General features: G+C 34.6%; 2 protein-coding genes across 19 annotated transcripts in view; both read left to right on the forward strand.

Annotated features, from left to right (window-relative positions):
- sff (sugar-free frosting) overlaps nucleotides 1-10492 on the forward strand; it is a 32707-nt gene extending 22215 nt beyond the window's left edge. Inside the window, 1 exon segment of the mRNA XM_068285424.1 lies at nucleotides 68-10492. Within this exon segment, the coding sequence (XP_068141525.1) occupies nucleotides 68-152 (85 nt within the window). The 3' untranslated portion in view covers nucleotides 153-10492.
- Nucleotides 10493-11990: 1498 nt separating this feature from the next.
- The window catches only part of pHCl-1 (pH-sensitive chloride channel 1), a 61920-nt gene continuing 48393 nt past the window's right edge, over nucleotides 11991-25517 (forward strand). For 8 of the 18 annotated variants that reach the window (XM_068286297.1, XM_068286363.1, XM_068286377.1 and 5 more), the window contains exons 1-3: nucleotides 11993-12267; nucleotides 12699-12733; nucleotides 17342-17640. The gene's annotated coding sequence lies outside the window, so the exon portion shown is untranslated. Of the gene's footprint in view, nucleotides 12268-12698; nucleotides 12734-17341; nucleotides 17641-25517 lie in introns of all 18 variants that reach the window. The other 10 variants (XM_068286406.1, XM_068286400.1, XM_068286414.1 and 7 more) reach the window with 8 other exon arrangements.

A 25517-nucleotide genomic window follows, 5' to 3' on the forward strand; every position in this document is an offset into this window, starting at 1 on the left:
AACCATTAACATTCAAACATTGTTTTATTTCGTTCTCTCTCTCTCTCTGTCTATCTCTTTTACTTAGCTCCGAAACAGCTGAACATGAACGTAACCGTGAACTGCAGAGTGAGCGACAGGCGACAACGATGTCCGGTAGTGCAATCGCATGAGAATTATTTCTCTGATTTAGTTACATTTTTCTAATACAAATTTCTTTTGATACACAAATAACAAAAACAAGAACAACCAAATATTTGAACTAAGCAAAAACCGAATAACTAATGGAAAAACACAAAAACCAAAAAACCAAAAAAAAAAAAAGCAAAAACAACAAAAACCAACTCAAACAGTATTTTTTCTAAATACCAAAAAACTTCCCCCAAAAAAAGTGAAATACGAAAAACAAAGAAACAACCAAACCAAAAAAAAAAAAAAACCCCTAAAGCAATAATAGTGGAATTTACCTATATATCAAAAACCAAAAAGTATATACATACATACTTAAAGACAACTTCGGCATGCCGAAAATCAAATACCCTTGCAGTATGAAATCAAAAGGAGCGTTTCTAAATAGACTTTAAGCAATCGTTTATACAAATAATTCAACTAATCGGTAGCATTTATGACGATACTTGGGAACAGATAGATGAGTAGTCATTTCCCGACTTCCATTTGCTTGGATAACCTACCAGTTTTTTGAACAACTTTTTCTCCTGTACATTTTAAAAATTAGATAGATTCATTAGCTAACCACAGAGACTTAGGAACACGGAATTGATTACAGATAATAAACAAGGACAATGTCGGCAAAATGTGAGTCCTTTGCGTTTGAGTTAGTGTTTTCTAATGTACAGAAGGTCCACCGAAACAATGATTTTTTTAAGTGCTTTATAATGAGAAAACTGTTTCTTAATTTAAATTCACAAGAAATCGTATCGCACTTTAAAAACTTGTATGTTGTTTGGCTTAAACAAAATGAACTTCTAAAGCATTTTAAGGCACAACAATTTTGAATATCAATCTGTAAGGGTATGTGAAAAAAGAATAACTAAACTGCTGACATAATTGAATTTAACTTTTTGCCAGCTTAGCTCTAGCTTTACTTACACTTTATTTCTAAATTGTGTTATATTCTTCTGTTTGTTTTTTTTTTTACCTATTTACAATACTTATATGGACATTGTTGCCGCCGCGCCTAAAGAGAAAACCCAAAACGAATGCTTGTAAAAAAAAAAAAAAAAACAACAACCAATAAGAAAGAAAAGAGAAAATGCTAGAAAACGATATCGATATGAATTGTTACCAACTAGAGGTTTTTTCCTTTAACCTTAGATTAGGCTTTGCAAGAACAAAAACAACAACATTTCAAATGCTATCTGTATAGCAAGTGTATAAAGATGATGAACTTTGCACTGAACTTTGACTACTATAAATAACTAATAATAATAATAATAATAAAGAGAACAAAGCAAATTGAACAATACCAAATGATGAACTCAGTCGATGGAGTGATGTATGTGCGTTTTTTTTTTTTTTTGTCATAAATTTAGCGTTGCTGTTTTTCTATAAAACTAACAAAAAACAAAACTATTTTGCTAACCACTAAACAAAAAAAGAATGGAATACAAAAATTTAATTAAAATGCAAACTATTTTTCCTAAACAAAACAAAATCCGAAAACAAAAAACAAACGAAAGTGCTTTATAGCACACAAAACATGCTTGCATGACGATCAACCGAAAAAAAAACATTAAGAATAATGCAAATAACAAAGGAAAACGTGTTGTGTGGTAGATGGAGAAATAATGTATGAAAGGAAACTAACAAATCGATAAAGATAATGATAATGATTAACTGTATAATTCAATCGATCGTTACACACAAAATTGTCTAAATTGCTGAGTTAAGAGAGATAAAAGGAGCAAAAGGAAATACAAGAAAAACAAAAAATTCAAAACTATATGAGAATTTGCAAAATTTATATATTTTTTTACCCTTCTGTCCAAAGAAAACCAAAAATGAACAACAAAAGAACAACAAGAGCACAAAATGCACAAAAAAACGAATTTTCATATTTTGTAATCTCTCACATAGAGCTATGCGAAAAAATAACATCAAAATGTAGGCTGAAATAAGAGATTAGTCCATTTAAATCTATGTACGAGTATATATACATAGTTCTGAATATATATCGTTCTCCCCCTGATCACTATATTTAGCTTTCAGTCTTCTATAGTTCACCTTGCAAAAAACTGGTTAAAGATATATGTACTTCTATCTGCTGGGATGTTAATATGGTAATTAGATTTATTAAAAGTGAATTTAAATTATATCCCCATTAGCTGCAGGATAGGACATCTTCAAGTCGGCAAGTCGACTTAATGTGCAGATATTTTACTTAGTATTTTCTTTACTAAAATCTTTTTTTTTTTTTTTTTACTGAAATCAAATTCCGATTTATACGATAATTTGTAACCAAAAGACTTTGACATAAAGCAAGTAAAAAGAAATCCAATGACATACACACACACACACACAGGCATACACACATATACGCACACATACACGAAGAGAAAATACCGTCCATTTTTCCACTAATTGAATAGAATAGAATCCAATGGCAAACTCAGCAATTTAGACAATCAATTTATTGTTGTGTAAGAAAAAAGGACATTGTATAAAATCAATGTAAAGACAAAAAAGAAAAAACTCAAAATATTATAAAACAAATAAAAAGCGTGAAGAATCTCGTCAGCAATATCAAAATAAGTATAAAAGAAATATTTAAAAAATGATATATATATATATATATATGTAGGAACCGGTGATCAGGCACCGATAGACAATAAAAGAACCAGAAGCGGTCATCGTTTCTAAAGCCAGTTCGTAGTGCTAAGCCAGCATATAATAATAAAAGACGGTCACACTGACTTCTAAGTTTGCAACGATAGCGAGCACACGTTTCGGGACAGACCTACAGTCCGTTTATTTTCTCAAAGCCATAATCTTTAATTGTAACACTAACATCAATGCCAATAACGAAACCGGAATATAAATAAATACCACAAATTGGGGGCTCAACCGGGATGGCAGCTTAAAAGTGAAACAATTAATATTGGCTATTGAATTTTACAAATTCGTTAAAACTTGTAAAATTCTAAGAAAGAGGGAGACAGCAAGTGACGCTGCCTCGAAGAAACGTTCACGTGAGAGGAAGAGAGATAGCTGCAGTAAAAGCGCGGTATCGGCGAGCAACAAGAACTAGAAAACTTGGCCGACGAGGGAGACAGCAAGTGACGCTGACATAAGGAAACTGCAGAAGGAGTGAGAAAGCTGATCAGAAAGGTGGTTCTGGAATTTTCGCGGCACGTGACGAAATATTCGTGAGGTTTGGCCGAAGAAGGTACCATTGGGATATACCAACAATCAAAAGGCAAGGCAGGAACGGATCGAAGGGCACAATAGAGAGCGTTGGAGAAGTGTACGGCGCTAGAGAGGATTGTGGCTACAACGATTCCGGTTGCAAGATTGATTAAAGGTTGCAAAATCGATACAAGGCTGCCACAACGGAGGCTGTGTAAATTGCTGGAGAAGTGTACAGTAGTTTACCAGTGTTGGTGGTAATAACGTTTCGAGGCTTTGTTAACTGTTGCAGAAGTGTACAGCGGTTAGCCAAGGCTGGACGCAACGAAACTTGAAGTCTACAGAAACTAGCGTTGAGTTCTAGGAGTGAACTGCGTTAGTGGTGGCGGTGGACAAAATCTGGTGACGGCGGCGTGAGAAAGTTTTGGCAGTGGCAACAACTCGAAGGTTGGCGAGAAACTGCAGTATTGTTGCTAAGAGGGGATTTCGGATGGAATTTGGCGATAAGACGAATAACATCGATCAATAGAAGACGACGACAAAGCAGAGCGACGTGGGACCAACGAAAGACGGGAAAAGCGTATGTTATTCAGAACTAGCGAAAACTGATAACAATTTTCAAAGCTAGAAAATAATACTCACATAGTATAAGAAGAATTGTACGTAATTTTAAGTTTGAGATGGAGCTTGCAGAGATTCTGGCTCTAAGCGTGGTGGCTTTGCGATCGAAATTATCCGAACTAGGGCTCCCTACGACTGGCAGGAAACGGGATTTGCAGAATAGGTTACTCACCTATTATGGTTTGCAGGAGGAAGATGAGGAATCAGACGATCAGTCAGTTATAACAGCGAATGGGGAACTAGAGATTGCAGCGGGAAACGTAGTTAGACCCGAGAGATCATGGTTTACTTTGAAAGATGTTGAGGACAGCGTGTCACAGTATTCTGGTTCAGATATTCCTAACATTGCTCAATGGATTGAAGAACTAGAAGAATGTGCAGCCACGGTACAGTGGAATGAATTACAGTTATTTGTGTATGGAAAACAGTTATTGTGTGGGGCGGCAAAATCTTTCATAAGAAGTCAGAGAAATATTAAAAACTGGAGATCCTTGAAAACAGCTCTTCGTGCTGAGTTTAGTGTAAGAATATCTTCAGCTGCAGTCCATAAGAAGTTGAATCAGCGCCAACAGAAGAAAGGCGAAACTCTAAATGAATATTTATATGCATTGATGGAAATTGCGAAGCCGGTAGACGTAGATGAGGAGAGTCTGATAGAGTACTTCGTTAAAGGTATTCCGGATACAAAAACTAACAAAATGATGTTATTCCAAGCTCGTAATATTTCAGAGTTAAAGTTTCAAATCGAAGTTTATAAGAAGGGACGTGATTCATACAAGGCAGCAAACAGATTTGAAAGTAAGGCATATGGTTCAAGCGAAGCACAGGCAGTACAGGCTCGAGAGAGAAAATGTTTTGGTTGCGGAGAGGCGACTCACTTAAGAAAAGATTGTCCTAGGTACGATCGAAAGTGTTTCAAATGCGGTCAGCCAGGTCATCGTGCAGCTCAGTGTAGCATCGAAACACAGATTAAACGAGAGAAGCAAGCAAATGTTATTCAACATGACAAAGTTAAAGTTAGCTCGAGTACGTTCACCCCGTCTGGGTTAGAACTAAAGAATGTTAGCTATGAGAATATCGAATTTAAAGGGCTCATAGATACAGGAGCAGATATGTGCTTGATTCGTCGAAGTGTTTTTTGGAAGCTAGGAGTTAAACAACTAACAGGTTCTGGAAAGTGTTTGGTAGGAATAGGAGATGCGAAAATTTTAACGTTTGGTAGTTTCTCTTTAATGGTGATCATCGACAAAATTAAAATAGTAGTTGAGTTTCATGTAGTTCCCGATGAGGACATGGGGTTTGACGCTATTTTGGGAAGAACGATTCTTGATAGTGTTGACATGAAGGTAACAAAAAATGGCACTCAGTTTTTAATTAGCAATGAGAAAAAGGTAGTAGAAGAAAAGACTGAATCTGTTGAGGATTGGATGAAGCAATTTGAAGATGTCTGCACAGTTTTTGAAGGGAAGGACGAAATCGGTTTAGAGTTGTCTCATTTAAATCAAGAACAGGCTAAAGAGGTCGAAATGATAGTTGAGCGATACAAGCCAAAACGCAATCCTGATGCGAAGACCGAAATGAGAATTATTTTGAAAGATGATATTCCCGTATACCAACACCCAAGACGGTTGGCCTACTGCGATCAGCAGATTGTAGACAATCAGATACAAGAATGGCTTGAGGAAGGAATTATTCGAGATAGTACATCGATGTATGCATCCCCTATAGTATTGGTAGCAAAGTCAAACGGAGCTAAAAGGTTGTGCTGCGATTATAGAAAATTGAATGAAAAGATAATTCGCGATAATTTTCCGATAGTTTTGATGGACAGTGTAATTGATCAATTGCAAGGAGGAAAAGTTTTTACTACACTGGACTTGAAAAATGGATATTTTCATGTACCAGTAGAAGCAAGTTCGCAAAAGTTCACTGCATTTGTTACTCAGAAAGGACAGTACGAATTCTTATATGTACCGTTTGGTATCTCAAACTCTCCAGCGGTCTTTACGAGATTCATGATGGCAGCAATGCAGGAGTTGATTCAGAAAGGTATAGCGATCGTATATATGGATGACATAATCATTCCAAGCAAAGACATTGAAGAGGGAATGTCAAGAATTAAATTAGTTTTGGGGGTAGCCGAGAAGAATGGATTACAGCTAAACTGGAAAAAATGTCAGATTCTTCAAAATCAAGTCAATTTTCTAGGATACGTGATTAGTGAAGGGATAATAAAACCGAGTGAAGAGAAAATTTCGTCGGTACACAATTTCCCAAGACCGCAGGATAAGAAAGCAGTGCAAAGGTTTCTCGGTTTAACATCGTATTTCCGAAAATTCATTGAGGGATATGCTTTAATGGCGAAGCCACTTTCCGATTTGCTAAGGAAGGATAGTAAATTTGTGTTCAGCGAGATCGAGGAGATATCATTTGAACGATTGAAGGCAGCATTAACGAGTGAGTCGGTATTGAAGTTATATAATCCGAAAGCGCAAACAGAGGTCCATGCTGACGCGTCAAAATATGGTTATGGGGCAATTCTAATGCAGAAAGATACTGAGGATAATTTGTTCCATCCAATTCAGTACATGAGTCGAAAAACGAAAGCATGTGAGCAGAACTATCATTCATACGAGCTAGAAGTTCTAGCCATAATTGAGGCTCTAAAGAAGTGGCGAGTTTACATTCTTGGCTTGCAGTTCACTATAGTTACAGACTGTAATGCATTTACTATGACCATGAAAAAACAGGAAGTTCCCTTGAGAGTAGCCCGGTGGGCCATGTTCTTGCAGGATTTTAGTTACAGTCTAGAGCATCGGTCAGGATCAAGGATGAGGCATGTAGATGCTTTGAGTCGAGTCGCCTGTTATTCAATATCGGATAGTATTATTCATCGTCTGAAAGAAGCTCAATTGGTTGATGATTGGACAAATGCTGTAAGAAGTCTAGTTGAAAAGGGCGTGTATGAGGATTTCTATATTTTGAATGAGGTCTTGTTCAAAGATGCCAATAAGCAGTTGATCGTAGTACCCGAGCAGATGGAGAATGAAATTATCTTACTTGCCCATAAACAAGGACATTTCTCAGCAAAGAAAACACAGTTATTGGTCGAAAAATCATACTTCATTCGAAAATTGAAAGGAAAAGTTACACGAATAGTTGAGAGTTGCGTACAGTGTATAATAACAAATGCGAAAATGGGTAGAAAAGAAGGGTATCTGACAGCGATTGATAAGGGAGATCAGCCGCTAGTTACGTTTCATATTGACCATGTGGGGCCGATGGACCTCACTAAGAAGAGGTACAATCATTTGTTAGTAGTTGTTGATGGTTTCAGTAAGTTCGTATGGTTATATCCTACCCGAAGTACCGGGGCAGACGAAGTCGTAAATCATTTGGAAAAACAAGCAAATATATTCGGTAACCCAGTGAGAGTAGTGACCGATAGGGGAACGGCGTTTACGTCACATTTGTTTGAACAGTATTGTAAGGACAATAACATACAACATTTATTAATTACAACTGGTGTTCCGCGGGGAAACGGGCAGGTCGAAAGAATGCACAAGATCATTGTACCCATGTTAACGAAATTGAGTTTGGAAAGCCCAGCAACCTGGTATAAGCATGTAGGCAAGGTACAACAACTGATAAACAACACTGAGCCAAGAAGCACCAAAGTGAGTTCGTTTAAGATACTAACAGGTTTAGATATGAGAGTTCCTGAAGATGCAGAGCTAAGAGAGCGTATTTTAGGATGCATAGTGAACGAGTTGGATGAGGAACGAAAAGAGATCCGAGATAGGGCGATTGAAAATATTAAAGTCCTACAGGACGAAAATCGAAAGTCCTTTGATGCAAAACGGAAGATCGAAAGGATATATAGGCCTAACGATTTAGTAGCGATAAAGCGGACACAGTACGGGGTAGGTCTTAAGCTTAAAGGAAAATACTTCGGTCCGTACAAGGTCGTATCAGTCCAGAAACATGGAAGATATGAGGTTGAAAAAATAGGAGATACGGAAGGACCAACTAAAACATCCACTGTGGCCGAGTTCATGAAACCTTGGGAAACTTCATTCGAGTCGAATGAAACGTCAGGAAGGCCGAATGTAGGAACCGGTGATCAGGCACCGATAGACAATAAAAGAACCAGAAGCGGTCATCGTTTCTAAAGCCAGTTCGTAGTGCTAAGCCAGCATATAATAATAAAAGACGGTCACACTGACTTCTAAGTTTGCAACGATAGCGAGCACACGTTTCGGGACAGACCTACAGTCCGTTTATTTTCTCAAAGCCATAATCTTTAATTGTAACACTAACATCAATGCCAATAACGAAACCGGAATATAAATAAATACCACATATATATATATATATAGTGATGAAACCAAGAAACAGAAACAAAAAATAACATAAAAAGGCATTAAACAAGTTAAAGCTTATAACAAAATCATATGAAAAATAACAACATAAATTATATAATTTAAATATATATATATATATATATATCTTATACAAAGAATGAGGAAAAACTACTGTAAAAATACATCAAATGCAATAATATTGAAATTGAATTACTTTTTAGCATTAACATAATTTATCAGTCATTCCAACACAACAAAAATATATTCAAATATTGAAAATCATTCAAAATTAAGCTCACCGAAATCGACATGGCATCTACATCCAAATATATATATATATTTATTTATTATATCATATACACATACAAGCATGCAAGACATACACATCTACATATATATATATTGTATCTTTACTTGATCAAGTCAACATATTCTATATGCATTTACTTTCATATACAAGTCGAGAAAAGACATACATACATACCCATCAAAGATTTACACATATATCTATCTATCTATATCTATATATACAAACATAAAGATCGGCATACACAAAAATTACACATTCAGAGATACATACATAACATGAAATTACCTTCGGTGAACCGATGTATTTATATACCTTTGCAGATATTCGATTCAAAATCTGAGTCATAGTGGAAAACTCATTTGAGTTTAATTGAATTTTGTTTGATTACTGAAACTATCACCGAAACTTTGCTTTTGCTTCCCGTGAATTATGGTTCCGTTTTTGTCACTTTGACCAATAACTATCGTGTCTTAGTTGCGTAACACATTTCTTTGGTCTAACTGACGACTGTCTAAAAATAGTTACTTAGACATATAAATGGGCAGTTCCTGGACTGACTGACTTCATGATGGATTGCATATTTATAGCCATTAATATTTCTCTGCAAAGGTATACAAATGAGTACCCAACTTTATACATACAACTGATCAATGACTCACTTAAACATTTTCATTACAAATTGTTAATTTTTGTATTATATGGAAGAAAAAAACTAACAACCAACGGAAAACAAAAAACTAAATCAAATATGTAAAAATACAAATATAAAATCATATTTTTTTGAAAAGGACATAAACTTAAATACTAAAATAAATAAAACAAAGCAAAGAACAAACAAAGAATGAAAAGAAAGCATTATAAATGAAACAAGCTCTGCAATTGCTTTATTATATAAGATAACAAACAAACAAAAAAAACATACAACTAATTAATACTCTAAATGCTGCATTATGCCACGCCTACCTAACTTTTTACCTTCAACTGAAAGCCTAAACAACTAAAACTATACTAGATTGAGCAATATGATTGAGAGCATTTTTTGTCGTCGCAACATAATCAACCACCTACCTACCTAAACTGCTTCACCAAAACAAAAAAAAAACTAACTAAAAAATATAAATGGATTGGAAATTGAAAAATCAGAAGGAAATTCGACAAAGAATGAACCCCAAATGGAAATTGAGAGATGTGAAAAGAAAGAAATTCAAACACTTTGAGAGCAAAAAAAAACGATAATTTGATATGCAACTTATACATATTTCTATATAGTACTATATATACACCCAAAAACAACAAAAAAAAACACGAAAATAAAAAAAAATGAAGCAAACGCTTGACTTAAAACCCAAAAAGGAAAACCAAAGTTTACATTTATGATTAATGCATATTTAAATAACAATATATATATATATATATATAAATAATAAAAATTTAGCATATAATGTTGTGTATTGTATTCGATGCTTCTTCATCTGTTTAAGTTGGGCTTTTTCTTTTTTTTTTTTTTTTGACTTGCCTTTAAGTATAAGTTAGATGAACAAAATGTAACGATGAGGAAAATGAAATGTATGTGTGTGCGTGTGCATTGTGCGCTTTGTTTTTGTATTTTATATCTAAGTTAATTAATTGTAATTCGTAATTTATTTTTAAGCTTTGAGAATGTGTAGATGGATGGATCTGTGAGCACGTTACGGGGGGTGAGACATGAGGGAAGGCTTACCAAAAATAAGTATAAAATAAATAATAATTAAAACAAAAAACCAACAAACATAAGAAAATGAAACCAAAACAAAATGCATCTGTTATTAGGTTAAAGGAATTATTGATATTGTTTGCGAAAAGAAACCAAAAATGTGTGAAATATATATACAACTATATATATATACATAATTATATATAAATATGTATATATATATGTACTATATATATACATATAAAAAGTAAAAACTAAAACTACAATTTAGCATAAAAGAAAAATCCGAAAAAAGAGTAAAAACATAAAAAGAATAAAAACATAAAACAGCAACATTCAAACAACAAAACGTGAACAGCAACAAAAATTGTAACTGCAATTTAAAATAAAATAAATATTTCAAATAATTAAAAAAATATGACTTTTGACGCTACTCACTACTTGATTATAAAGTGCTGGCAGAAAACTTCTGTAATTAAAGACTAAAGTAGTTGCAGTCCTGCGGCCTATATACAACTTTACATTTTGGTAGATTTCGATCTAGGGATTGTTGAAGTTTAGGGTATCCAAATATTTAAAGTCCATTATAAAAATATATAGAGGGAATTCGCGTTATTAAGAACCAATTTATTTTTTCAAGGGACATTCTAACGTACTTATTTCTAACGTCCTGTAGCTCTTTTGAAAGCATCCTTAATAAAAAGGTAGGGATAGATAGTTAACTTTTAGAAGAGGAAAGAGCATTGATCAAGTTTTAATTTAGTCCACTGATTCCACTGATTTGCAGCTTATAATTATTATTCGCTGTTGGCACCTTAGGTTAAGTTCACAAGCTGTATTTTAGTGATTTCTGAGCATCCTGGTTTTTTCCCCATTTACAGCTGATCCTTTTTCAACGAATTCAAAGTGGTCACTATGCAACCGAAATGCCGTTGCGTTTTAAAGGAATGAAAGCTCGCTTTGGGATCTGCGTTTACATTCATGTCCTAGATGGTGCTTTTTGTTTGGCCGTAATCCAGATGGCGCCAAAATTTTTTCCTTTTACAGCTTTTTGAAAGGCTCGTTCATTCAAATTTTGATGGTGCTTGAAATTTGAGTTTTTCTGGAGAACATTTTGATTTTTCAATTTGATATTGATAGACAGTTCTTCAATTGGATGATTAGGATTTAAAAAGGCATTTTTTAAATGTATAAAAATTAAACATGACAAAGATTCACTTTGTGTTTAATTGAATTAAAGATTTTAGATGAGAGCCGCAACTAAAAACTTTTTTTGGGATATTTTGTTATTTACTTTTCCAATTGGATCGACCCGGAATTCAGGGTTCTAGTGTTTTGGTTTATCAACAAAAACAGCTGATACCCACATAAACATATAGCGAAAGAACGTGAGAAACTGAGGGGTAATTCACTCAGCTGTTCTCAGCTTTTTTTGGGGGTAAAAGTTGTTACACTCTTCATGTGAAAGCTTTTGTGGCTTTCGCCGAATGATTTGGAGGACCTCGCATCCATTCGCAGCACTAGCTTTTTTGGTCTTCGGGTGCTTCCGACAAAAGCTCTCTACGGTTTAATATGCAGGCAGAATGTCGGTGAGGAAAAGCAATCGGCGCACCAGAGTTCTTTTTGTCGTAGTATTTTGTTGAATGTTGTTGTTTTTTTTTTTTTTGTCTCCGTCTCCGAAAAACAACTGCATGAAAAGCGGAAAAACTTGGTCATTTCAGTTTGTTCAGTTCAGTTCGGGTCGGGCTTGCAATTCAACAACACATAGCGCAAAAAGCGGAGCGAAATATTATATTCATTCTAACTAAATATATATAGAAGAAGAAGCTGAAGGGACACACGGAGACAAAGAGACAGAACGATAGCGAGAGCGAGCGAAGCGTAGAGTAGTAGTAACTTCCAACTACTTACTCACTATATAGAATAAGAAGAGAGTAAGAAAGCCAACAAACAAAACTAATAATATCGTAATCAAGTCGAATCGAATTTAAACGAATCAAATACAAAATGACACCTCAAAACCAAAAAAAGGAAATCCACAAGCAAACAAACAAAAAAAAAAAAAACCGAATCTCGGACAAACAAATAATATGCACAAAATAATTGGAATTCGAATACATGAGAAATGCAAAAATGCAACAATGTGCACAAAATTTCAATGGGGCAACGAATTGTGAATTTGAATTTTTAACGTGCAACTTTACATTCGTCGCTGTTACTCTATATATATATATATATATATATATTTACATATTCAAATATATAGACATATATATATCATATCTAACATATATTTATATATAATATATATATAATATAATATTATATATATAAATATTTTTTTACATTTTTTTTTGCTGTTTAGTTCGAAGAACTTCATGCAGTTGCAGACTGCAGTGAGTGAGTTATGTAAAAGCTATGGATACGACTTAGTACAGAGCGAAAGAGAAGGAGAAAGAGTCAGAGAGAGGGAGAGAAAGAGAGAGAGAAAGTGTCGGTGTGTGACTCTGTGTATGACTCTCAGTGTGTGTGTCTTTATTTGAGTGTGTGTTTGTGTGTGCGAGAAAAAGAACAATACAAAAAAAAAGAAGAAACAAATATTATCAAAATTAAGTGACTTCAAAAATAATATTGGTAAAACATCAAAAATTAACAATCTGATATATAGATTCAATTATAAAAGGCAAAGCCTTTGTCAATTAAATGGCATCAATTAATACTATATAAATTAAACGATTTCAAATTGCGACAAATATTTGAGCATTTCGAAATCATAAAATATCCAAGAGTTCAATATTGGCCAATTATCCCATATTTCTCTTTTGGCTTCCAATTGAATTTAGATTGGAAAGTATGTTAAAAACTCGTAGGGTCTAGTTTTCCAGTGATCCAGTCTGAATTTTTGATATAGTGTTGGATTCACCAAAGCAAATAAAGCTAGAGAAGTATTAGGCATTGAAAATCCAACAGTTAACTAGGCAATCATATCAAGTCTTTGGCTTTCTAGAAGTCATCAAACAATTTCAATCATTACCCAGAATTGTTAAAGTGAATCAGATATCGATAAGATACGAAAACTAAAATAGAGAATCGGAAAAACAGCCGAGCAGCCAAGTAGCCAATCTCTTTAGACAAGTGTCTGTTGGGTTAAGTGAGGGAGAACACCCTCTGAATCCGCATCCCCATTCCCATCCTCATCGCCGTTCCCTCTGCTATGCGGGTACATGCTCTGAGCAATTTACCATTTGCTTTTAGCGGTCTCCGTCGGACTATTTTTAGTTGCACATTTTCTTGTTTGTTGCTGTTGTTTTTGGTTTTCTTGTTGTTGTATTTTTTTGCTTAATATTAGTGTCAAGGTGCAGGCAAAATGCAAGCCAAGAACTAGGCAGAGGTAGACGTATGTAGATACTTGTCACATCGAAAAGAAAAAAACCAAGAAACAAGAAAAAATAAAAATGAAATTGAATTTATATCTTAAGGTTGTTTAGTTTGGTCTAGGCCTGGCCAATGACAATTAGCCAAAGGTTGGTTTTTTTTTTTTTTTTTTTGGAGTAGATTTGGGTGTGGGAGTGAGCCTAAGAGCCAAGGGTAGGTAGGGCCGTGGTCGTCAGCCAGTCAGTCAGTCAAAAGTAAATCGCGTTACCGCACACATGGCAAGGATACGCAGGCTCAACTTACAAGTTAGCGACCCACATTTACTTAAATTACAAACTACACGCAAAGTCAGAGAAAAACTAGAAACTAGGCGGCGGGAGCACCACCACCACCACCACCACCAACAACAACAACAACAAAAGGAAAAGCTTTTTAGGCGCCCCAGTCAATCATTAGAGAATTATGAGTCACCCTGTGTGACCTATTGCGTGCGGCCCTACTGGGAGTGGAGTTGGCTCAACCCACTCACAGTTCTTCCCATTCTCAAGAAGGGAGATATCAAGCCGTCGCCGCTGACGCTGCCGACGCAGTTTCAAGTTGACGACATGTTGCATAGAGAACCATTTGTATAACTATATAGAAAAGAGTGAATATTTGAAATTCTTACAAATAAATTCCTATCTGTTTGGCCAAGTAATAAAAGTTGTTAAATGGCCATAAGAAATACTGCTACATAACGCTCCCTACATTCATTTATAGTTACGTTTACATTTACAAGAAATTAAATTAAATTTAGTGTTAGTTTTGGGTTTCTTTTTTCTTTTGTTTGCGTCTCTTCCTTAATTCGACAACGAGACCATTTGCTGCCTTTTCTTCCTCTCTCCTTTCTATTGGACTCATCCTTCGTTCGGCTTTGCTCTATTCAATTTTTGACCACACACAAAATTAGTGTATATTTGTTGTCTTTTTTTTCGGTTTCGGCTTTTCCCCGTGTTTTTGCTTTGCTCTGCTATTTCGCATTTTTTGCAGTTCTTCTTCTATGGCTACATTCCATCTTCTTGTTCTTTGCATTTCAAGAGCGTGAGAAAATGTTTTCAGTGTGCGAGCATTTACATTGTTTGCCTGCATTTTGTTGCCAGGGCAAATTTCGTTGAATTTTTAATATTTCATCGTACATACATATGTATCTACCGAGTATCATTAGAATTTCTGAATGGGTATACTAGTATTTTATTAGCTACCTTCTTTTGTAAGATTGATCTTGAACCAGGTAATATGCAAAATTGAAATCTAGACAGATTTATCTTAAAACTTTATGAGCTGTCCGTGTGAACTCAAGGACTTTAATAGTTAATTTCTTAGTCAACCCTTTGGAAAGTAAAATTTACACTGCATTTCATTATTTAAATTTTATCTCTACGGTATTTCCATGTCTACGCTTCATTTGAAATTAATGAACTGCAAATGTATCACATAAATTTGTCCAAAATAGCTGTTTTCTCATCTTGTTTTTGTTTTATTTATTTACTTTTCCTGTGCTAGCTCGTTTTGTTTCTCTTATGCATCTTGTTAATTGATTTTAATTTTGATTTTAGTTTTGGTTTCCTGTGGCAAAGGCAGTAATCTAATATATAAATAAATAGATACGTAGGTACATATACATATATGCACATATGTACATATGTATGTATGTAGTATCTATGTAGAACTATAATGTATAAAAACAAAAATAGTTCATTGAGGCAGCTTTTTGAGTTTTTGCCTTTCTCTACGTTTCTGTAAATATGTACGAAATTAAATAAGCCAAAAGCAAATGATTTATTAATGAAATAGAGGCAAAGCTTATTAGCTGCAAAAAAAAGTAACATGCGAATAATTATTTTCATAAATTGTTGAAAAACATCTTTGAGTTAAATGAAAATAAGCATTTCGATTCAAAAGACTAGAGTAGTAATAAAATTTGTGATTTAACCGTCCCCTATTGGAATACCATTTAAATTTGAGGCACATCAAAATAGAATGAGTTCAGTTTCTGCTCTCCGCAATGTTAACTTTTCCTCATGCTGTAGTAGTTTTCTGATAAACAGTGGGATAATGCTGTATCCTACATACTTAAACGCACAAACTTTTGGCTTGTTAAACAGACTCTTCCGTACCGAATAAACCCCATCCTTTAAAGTACTCTACTGCTTACTATGCCCTGCATGGACCTTTTCATGTCCCTTGCCTACCTATCTATCTAAACTGATTCAAAGTGCTTCCATTATTCTAGATGACAAAGATCCATATTTGTCAAATTCAAGTTAACTGAAAATTTCAGTGCCTGAAGTTAAACGTACTGATCTAATAAAATCAGTCGTGTTAAAGTTTTAATTTTTAGGAGTTAGCTGTAGATTTGCTATGCAATATTGCAATGGTTTTCACTTAAGTTTAGGACTTTGCGTATAAAAGATTTCAAAATCAGCAGTTATAAACATTGAAAGACATGTCAAGCCATCTTAACCAGGCTAACTGATTTTTTACATTTCCATAATAGGTCAATGTCATAAATAGTTAGGCCATGAAATTTATTGTAATGAAAATAACCGTACTTAAATTAAGGAAAGCTTGAATCATATATTCGCCTTTTAGGACTGAACAAGGACACTTTGCTATTGGTTTATTTAACATTCTTTTTTTTAGCATTTCGACAACTTTCATACAAGTTACTTTAAAGTTTAAACTATATTTTAAGTTGAAGTAATTTTTGGTGAAATATTTTGCACGTTATCATCGCAGTTGCCTCTTCCCCACTTTTATAAGTTTTACTACCGTTCCGTTTTTATAAGTAAACATATTTTCTCCTCTCTCGCACATATTTCTTGGCCAAATTGCTTGCCACTTACATAAGCTGGCAGCCATTATTTAGAAAGAAACTTTAGTCCAAAAAGTGGCGCCAAATGATCATCAAACTGCCAGCAACCTCTGTTTTCCCTTTTGTCCCCCTTCCGTCATTTACCATCGCACCTACTTAGAGGGGAAATTCAAAAGAAGAAATACAGACAGAAGAACAACAAATGAAAAAGAAAGAAAACCCATAAAAATAAAAAGACAAAAACAAAATGAAAAAAAAAAGAAAACAAACAAACAAACAAAGAACAACAAAAAAGAAAACACACACACACACAACTAAAAGGCAGAAGGCATGAAAGAAGAAACGAACGAAACATAAAATAAAAACAAATCACATGACGAAACATAAAACGTCAAAAGTTGGTCGAATGAAATAAAAAATGAAAAGCGAAACAAAAAACAAAAAAAACACAACAGAAGCAACAACAAGCAAATATAACAAAAAAGCGTGCCCCGTGTCGCGCCTCAAGCGGCAGGGGTTCAGCCATGCCCCAACGCCCCAGTTAGTGGTGTTTTTGTTGTTGGCCACAACAACAAAAACAACAATAATAAAAAGTAAAAATGAAAGAAAAAAACCGACAAAAAAAAAAGAACGTGTGCGACACGTCTCGCGTTTCGTCCTGCTGTGCGTGTCCTTGCTACTTTTGGTTGAAACCAACTCTCTACCTCTCACTCCCTCATTCGCTTTCTCTCTTTCTCTCTCCCTCGTGCATTCTCTGTATATGAACCTTCCTCTTTAAGCTAGCGGCAATTGCACACATAAGTTGCAACAAGCTGAAGTAACATAAAACAAAGTAAAAACATTCTTAGGCGTTGCCAGATTGTCAACAATAGCCCAAAGGGCCTCCCGAAATATTCAGATCTACGGTTCGTTTTGTGCCGCCAGGTGGCGCCAGGTCATGCAACCAGGGCCAATCCAGTGAAAAAGTGAGAAATAAAACACAGACACTCATACACACACACACACACACACTCCTAAACACACAATACAAGCCAACAAGTTCGTGCCACAAACTACTGGAAATCCTGTCACTAATTAGGTAAGTCATAAGCCTAAGGTCCTCGTATGTGCCACGTATACAGAACTAAATACACATACATACATATACACGTACATATACATACATGTACAGTCAGTCCATGTGTGTATTGTACTTGAAACATATTTATTTCATTTGTGGGGCTGTTGTATAATTGTGGCAATTTAGCGAAAGTGAAAAAATGAAATAAAACTATAATTACACAGAACACAGAAGAATTGCAAAGATATGTACTTGTTTTTCATGGCAAATTGGTAACACTTACATAGGGCTTATGGCCAAATATATAGTTATTTTAATGTATTCTCTGGATTCGTTTATATGCAAAATATCTACACATACATATCATACCCATTTCAATTAGTTCATTTATCAATTACTGTCTTACAACTTCAAATATGTATAGTCTACTTTTTGGGGCCACATTAAAACCAAACATTCCCATACCCTGTTTAAGCTTGTTTCGGTCGTACGTCCTGGACGTGAAGTACAGTTTGTTACATTGACCTTTACTTTTCTTAGTAAATAAATTTATCTTTCAATACCTTTTAACGATATTAAACATTTGGAAATTCACATAAGTAGAGCATTTTCTTCACATTTTCGATCAATTTGGTAAAGAAATTTAGGTTAAAATCAATCGAAATCAATTTCGAATTTGACACCAACTTGCAAGGAAAATTGGTATTTCAGGAACTTATACTTCCTATAACTCAAGCAACGAATGGCCATGTGTCATTTTAAAGATCGGCCATCAAAAATTAAGCTTTAATCTCTTTTAAGCTAATTAGGGCATGGTATTTCCATTTTTGTATTTTTCATTGTTTCATGGTTTGACTTTAGCATCTTGAGATAACTTCCTTTTAGTCTAGTACGACTTGTACACATTCTTCATGAATGCATTCACAGAAAAGATTTCTTTGGAGATTTATCGTATTTGATAGAGGGTATTTTTCAAATTGGATACTCAAAGCAGAAAATATTCTCTACAATTTCCCACCATAACATTTGCAATGGCAATCGTTCGTTTTTTATATTTTATTTTGGAAAAGTTGTCAGCAGCTAATCAATGATGCATTTGCCATACTCAATTCAATTCGATTTCTCTTCATTTTGTAAACCGCGCGTTGCGCTAAATTGAATTTCCCAGGTAAATTGCGGATAGCAGCAAAAGATAGACGGTCGATTTGTGTGGGCTGGCATATTGTATAGGGTTATGGCTATGAGAAATAGATTGAAGTAAAGGGGCAAACATCCCTACACACACACACACACATTTATAGGTAAAATGACGTTGCCAATGTTTGGCTTTCATTTTAACTCTTTGCATTATGAAGCCATGATAAATTGTGTTCAATTATGGGCGGATGGGCTGCCATAGATTTGTTCTTTCGTCCTTTTTTTTGCCCCTGCCATAAAGGGTATATTAATTTTGGTCAGAAATGTGCAACGCATTAAAGTGGGATGCTTCTGTTACCGTTCATCCGTTTATTGGATCAACTTCTCCTAATCCTGGACCTACCTACCTTGGATTCAGACGTATAGGCAATCGGCTGAATATGGTGACTTCTATCAATAACATTGGTTTTTTCCAATCGAATTATTATTATCAGTATAGGAAAAAGTTGTAAACTATCACTGTAAACTATATTTTAGAAGTACTTGCAACTATGGCCCTCGGCTTAAACGACATCCATACACTAGCCTGGGATTCGAACCTGGATCCTCGTTGTTCAGTTTCTGAAATGACTGGGCGACATAGAGAAGTCATCTAACGAGGACTGCTCTTCAATCGAATATTAAAAGAAAATAGAAAAATTATATTTTTCAATTTTATTTTCTTCTGCAAAATTTCATCAAGATTAGTTGACTATAAGTATATAAGATCATGCTATATATGCTTGAGTTTGTTGGCCATTCTTTGAAGAGAGATTGACTTTAAGGATAAAATGTTATTCTGTTTTGACGCCTTTCGGTAAGGAGAGTGTACAAACTTCGGAACGACTTAAGTTTGCCTCGGCTCTCTGTTTTTTTTTTTATTCTCTCATCGTTTAGTTTGTTTTTTGATTGATTGATTGAACCAGCAGATACATAGATATATTACAATAAAGGATTAAAAGAAAATAGAACATTCGTGCATATGGGAAGAGAAGAAAATCTCTATATACATATGTATATATAATTTGAGTAAAATTTGGCATTCGCTTTTAAAATATTTGCATAGAAAAAACAGGAATATTTTATTGTTACAAATATCTGACCCATAACTAGAGGCGTCTAGAAACAGATACCTACCTGAATGTAAAATATGATATATTTAACACAATACAAAACATTATAAAAAAAATAAACCGAAAAACAGAACAACAACAACCTACAGCAAAAATAACCGAAACATCAACAGTAACTACACAAAACGAAAATGACCAATGGATGTACAAAATGTACTACATATAAAACGTATCTATAGATAGAGCGAGACAAAGGAAGAGAGAGAGAGAAAGAAAGATCGAGCTGTGGGTTAACAAAACAGATGCTCTGGGATTAAGCGCACAAACTGGAATGACCTCAGGGCAAAAGGCAACAAAATAGACCAGAAAGAAAAGTGAACGAAAAACTGCAGCTAACTTGGACTCAAATGTATCCCAGCCAGAGGCTAGCTCAATTTTTGGCCGATTTTTCCTCCTTTTTTCCATTTTTCTCTTGCTTTAGCTTTGTTGTCATAAGTAAAGCGAAATAAAAGGAAAGCAGGAAAAGTGCACTTGTGGTCTTCCCCCTAAGATATACATATGTATGGGTATGGGTGTGAGTTAGTGGTGTTGTGGTCTCTATGTGTGTGTGTGTGCACTCAATTTAGCCATTTCTTGCCATTTCGGCGCTTTTTCTCTTTGCTTGCTACTGCTCTTGCTTCTGCCTCTAAGAAATTTAATCTATTTTGAAAAGTTTTCTATTGGCGCTAAGGGAAATGTGGTTGAGTTTTGTTGCCTTACCTGTCTCTGCTTGAATATATATAAATGTGTGTGTGTGTATATGTACAGGTTGGTTTTTCGTCCGGCGACACTAACTAATTAAGTCATAAGATAAAATATCTACCAAAGTTCGCTGCGAATTGAAAGTGACGGCAGGTAATGTTGTTTTACAAAACATTTCCAAGAAGATGCAACGATATAAAAAGGGACACATTTCTCTTGCCTTGAAAACATTACGTATACGCAATGTAAACTTGTATCTATTTACTAGAATGATAATGATCTGGCCTATGTATATGGCCAATAGCTTTAAATTATGTAAACTTTCATCTGTAGCTATAACAATCATTCCTTCATGTAAAAATCATAATTTTAGTCATTTTTCCAGTATGGATTGACTTCATCCAAATAATATGCATTTTCACCGAATATAAATATGGGATTATTAGGTTATTCCTACAGTAGAAAACGGTTAAAAGTTTTGGCTTATATGATTGCAACTTAGACGGACAAAAATTCACAGAAGTCAAAAAAAGTCCATAATTATTTCTAATGAAACTACCAACTGAGAATCTTTATTAGTGTTACCCTGTGTCAACAGGGAAGTTATCAAATTTCATCATGGAGCCATTTGTTTCAGCATTGTGTATACGCACAATGTACATAGTTATCACAAACAAATTGCCACTTTGTTTACCACTCAGTGTAATGATTATTATTTGATTTTTTCAGATTTAGGTCAATTATTAAACTTCAAAGGAAACATTACGTATACGCACTTTGGACTTATAAGAATGAGCTTAGTGTCCATATCGTTAGCCACTTATTATAATGATCATTATTAGATTACTGTTATATATACCTTAACGTATATACATATGTATCTGTTTATATATATCCCCAATCAATGTCAGCTGTTGTCATTGTTAGCACTTCTTCTCTAGGTTTTGGTTTTTTCTTGCTGGCTTATATAAACCTCTCAAGCGCAGACAAAAGCCTGCCAAATAGCACAAAAAATGTGCGCCAATTTAGTTGTCGTTTAATTTGATGGCACAGACAATTTGGCAGGCAAAAGACAGGCGCGGATTAGAGAAACAAAGAGGGAAAATTGAAGAGCAAAAGAGTCAGCAGTATGATGTGGAATCGGGTGGTGGTGGCGGTGGCGGTGACTGTGACGGTAACGGTAGAGGGCACGAGCTTCATGAATGAATGCGCAGCAAAAGGCGCTGAGCCAAGCGGCTAAACAGCAAATACTTACTATACCGAACCATGAAGGAAAAATAAAAGTGACCAACAAAAATAAAAATGCAAAATGTAAGAAACACAAAGGTCAAGTCCGGGATAGAAAACCAAGAAAAGCAACGATGAAAAATCTACGAGTAAATGTACAAAATAGAGCCTGAAATGCCAATTCGGCATACCCTTAAGAATGTCTTCATTACAAATAGTTAGATAAATTGGCTAAGTGAGTAAGTGGGAAACAATATTTGAGGAATTTGCATGTCGAACACAAACGAGAAATCAAATCAGTTTACTCACGCAGATTTAAATTCTCACTTGAAAGTGTTTGACTACTAGAATGAATATTAATTAATTAAAGTCCATGTAAGAACATCTTGAGACATTTCTGGGCAAATTTTCCTTGTCAATTTCAAAATTGATTAAATCAAATTCGCTGCTGAATCCTAAACGTAAGAAGTAATTTGATCAGTTCAGACTTGGTCAAATCTCTGACAAAGTTAATATATTCCCTTCTTTTTAAAGAGTATGCCGAAAAGCCATGCGTGTCATTCGCATATATACATATATAGAAAAAGAGAGAAACGGAATAGGCGAGCGAGATGGCAAGTGTTAGAGAATGGGATAGATAGATATAGATAGACGGTCACTCACATGCTGAAATGTTCACAAATAATGCAGACCATTACATTAATGACTGCGGCAAAAAGTCTACAAAAAGCACCAAAAAAAAAAAAAACACCACACCATGTCCAAAGAAGGAACGAAAAAAAAAATCGAAACATTATGAGGTCATTTTAATTATTTACGTCTATGTGTATTTGGGTGTGTATGAATGTGTGTGTGTGTGGCTAGCCTAGAAGCAGGCTCTACATTTGTATCCCAAACTTTATTATTTCTTATTTTTTCATTTCGGCTGCAAGTCAAGGTTAACATGGCTATATGATAACAAGAGAAGGACAAGACAGGAGCACATACAAACAAAAAAAAAGCAGAAAAGGAAATATGATAGAAGGAAAAGGCCGGACAGGATAAAGAGAACTGAAGGATTCTGTGTGCTGAAAAGCTTTAAGACTGACCCAGTTCTCTTCTATGTATATGAAAACTTATTGAAATGTGGCTTTGGCTTCCTTCAATTGTGCGTGCTTGGAAATTTTGATTTACAGTGAAATGAAAATTTATCTACCAACCAACCACCAGCCAACTCACCAGCCAACTTAGTAGCCAGCCCGCCTGTCAGACAGTCAGCATCACTACATCATATTGAGCGCCCACTTAAATGCACTCATTGTCTTATCTTTTGAGAAAATAAAAGAAGAGAATAAGAGAATATTATATATATTTCTTAGCCGATTGCCATAAGATTCTAAAACAGCAAAACCCACATTGATGAAAATTTATGACTTTCATGTGGGTGAATATTATGTGGTGGTTTTTCTTTTCTCTCTTTGGTTTTTTTGTTGGCACGAATTCTATAATCAAACAATTTGTATCCCTTACATCCAATACATACAACAAAGACAGGCGACATAAAGAAAAAACAAAATACAAGAAATAAATAAAATGTAATAAAAAATAGAATATAATTTACATCTTCCAACTAAGGGCCGACTATGAAATATCCTTTTGCTTGCAGAATGCTCGTTCTATTTTACTTATGTATGAAGGACTCGATTTATAATTCGGCAATTGGCAAGACTAATGTCAATATATGAAATGAAACATGGATATATGTAGGCGTATTAGCCAAGTTTAACAAAAGTTGTTCGAGCATGAGCGAATTGATTGCCTGTTTCTTCGGGATAACACATCCGCCCTACAGTTTTGACTTGTTATTCGATGACTCTTTTTCTTGAACGATCGATAAGCGCCAAAGATGTAGTTAAAGTGTTCAAAGCTATGTTTTGGAGATGACTTAAGAAAGAACTGTTGGTTTGATAGAATACAAAAGTAAATTGATTATGAAAGGGAATATTTTGGAATACAATAAAGCCAGTTTATTTTCCCATAATATAAACAGCAGCCCTCTTACCTATTCCAAAGAAATTTGTTGTTGTTTATTGTTGCGTTTAAGTATATCTAGACTATGAGTTAATTAGTGCTGTTTAAGAAGACATCTTCTAACTTAATTATTCTTGAGAAAAACCAGGGAAACGAAATTTGCGTTCTGTCGTTTGCTTTTGAACAAGCTGTACATTGATCAGCCGAATATGCCCTTTTACTCTTTAAGATAATAGGGTATGACAATTCCTGGCCCAGGCATTTAACATTTCTTTTGTGTGTCTCAACTTGAATTGACTGTGACATTGGCCAATTTGTTGACAAAACTGAACAGAACACAACACAACACAAACAAAACATACATTTTTGTGCAAATTTTTGCTGCGTGCAAAACAAACAAATAAAATGAACAAGAAAAAAGCAAAAAGCAAAACCTCCGAACAAGAACATGCTCAAGGCTAAATGCCGAATCATTTTATTGTCTAGTGTCTACTTCTCTGATGATTGCCAAAACGTAACGGGAAAAATAAAGAAAGAGCACTTGCCATAAAAAATACCAAGTTTCTGATTGAACCTCAGATTTCACAAGTAAATAGCTAGTACGAAATTTGGTTTAGTAACCGCATGTCAGAAAAGTTTTTAATATGACAGAGAAATGACTTTCAGTAAAAGCATTGCCAAATGAATCACTTTAACTAAAATGTTGTCTTAATTTTAAGAATACCCACAAGTAGATAATGGTGATGGTGATGGTGATGATGATGATGATGCTTGACAAGCTGCAAAGTCTAATTTCTTATCATTTAAGACCGTAAAGACGTAGAGCACATTTCAAATAAAATTTTCGGCTCAAAAACGAAAAAAACCCTCAAAGCAGAGAAAGAGAGAGAGAGAAAAACAGAAAACAGAAAAACGAAGACACATTTTTTTATGCCATGCGGCTAATGAAGCTGAATTTATGGCCAAAAACATTATGAGAACATATAAACCCAGTTTGCACACACATACTCATATTCCTGCGCATTTTATGGAGGACAACGCAAGAAGGAGCCAAAAAAAATAAATGAAACAACAAAAAAACAACATTCACACCGTCTAATGTATGCAGGAAGATAGGCAGAACAGAAGACAGAACAGAGACAGAGAGGGATAGAACATTTTTGTACACATTGTAGAAAGGATTTGCCGCACACTTTAAAGGATGAGAGACAGTCTTTGAGTGAGAGATAAAGTGTGAAAATTACTTTTGAATATATTTTTAATGGATTTTTGTTTGGCCTATTTGTTACTTGGTTTTGGTTAGGTTTTTCCCTTAGTTTTTTTTCTTTCTCGTTTTGGTAGGGGCTTTAAGTATTAAATTTAGCACTCAGCTCACGCTGATCCGTTACTAAACTTCATCAATTAACTTTTACCATAAATTTCATACACAATTAACCCGAATATTAAGTTAACCTACATTTGTTATTATTTTTTTTCTTTCATTTCTCTGGATTCCTTTGGGCTTTTCGTGCAAAGTTGACATCATTAGGAGCGAAAATCTTTGTGCAAAAGGACCCAAAAAAAAATATATAATAACCTTCTGGGGGGACGGTAGAGAAAAATTTGACTTTTGGGCAAGTTAGTTCGTTTGTTTTCCTTATGTAACATAATCGACGACATTATTTCCCT

The sequence above is a fragment of the Drosophila tropicalis genome, unplaced genomic scaffold, assembly GCF_018151085.1.
Source record: "Drosophila tropicalis isolate 14030-0801.00 unplaced genomic scaffold, ASM1815108v1 contig_1109, whole genome shotgun sequence".
Classification (NCBI taxonomy): Eukaryota; Metazoa; Arthropoda; class Insecta; order Diptera; family Drosophilidae; genus Drosophila; species Drosophila tropicalis.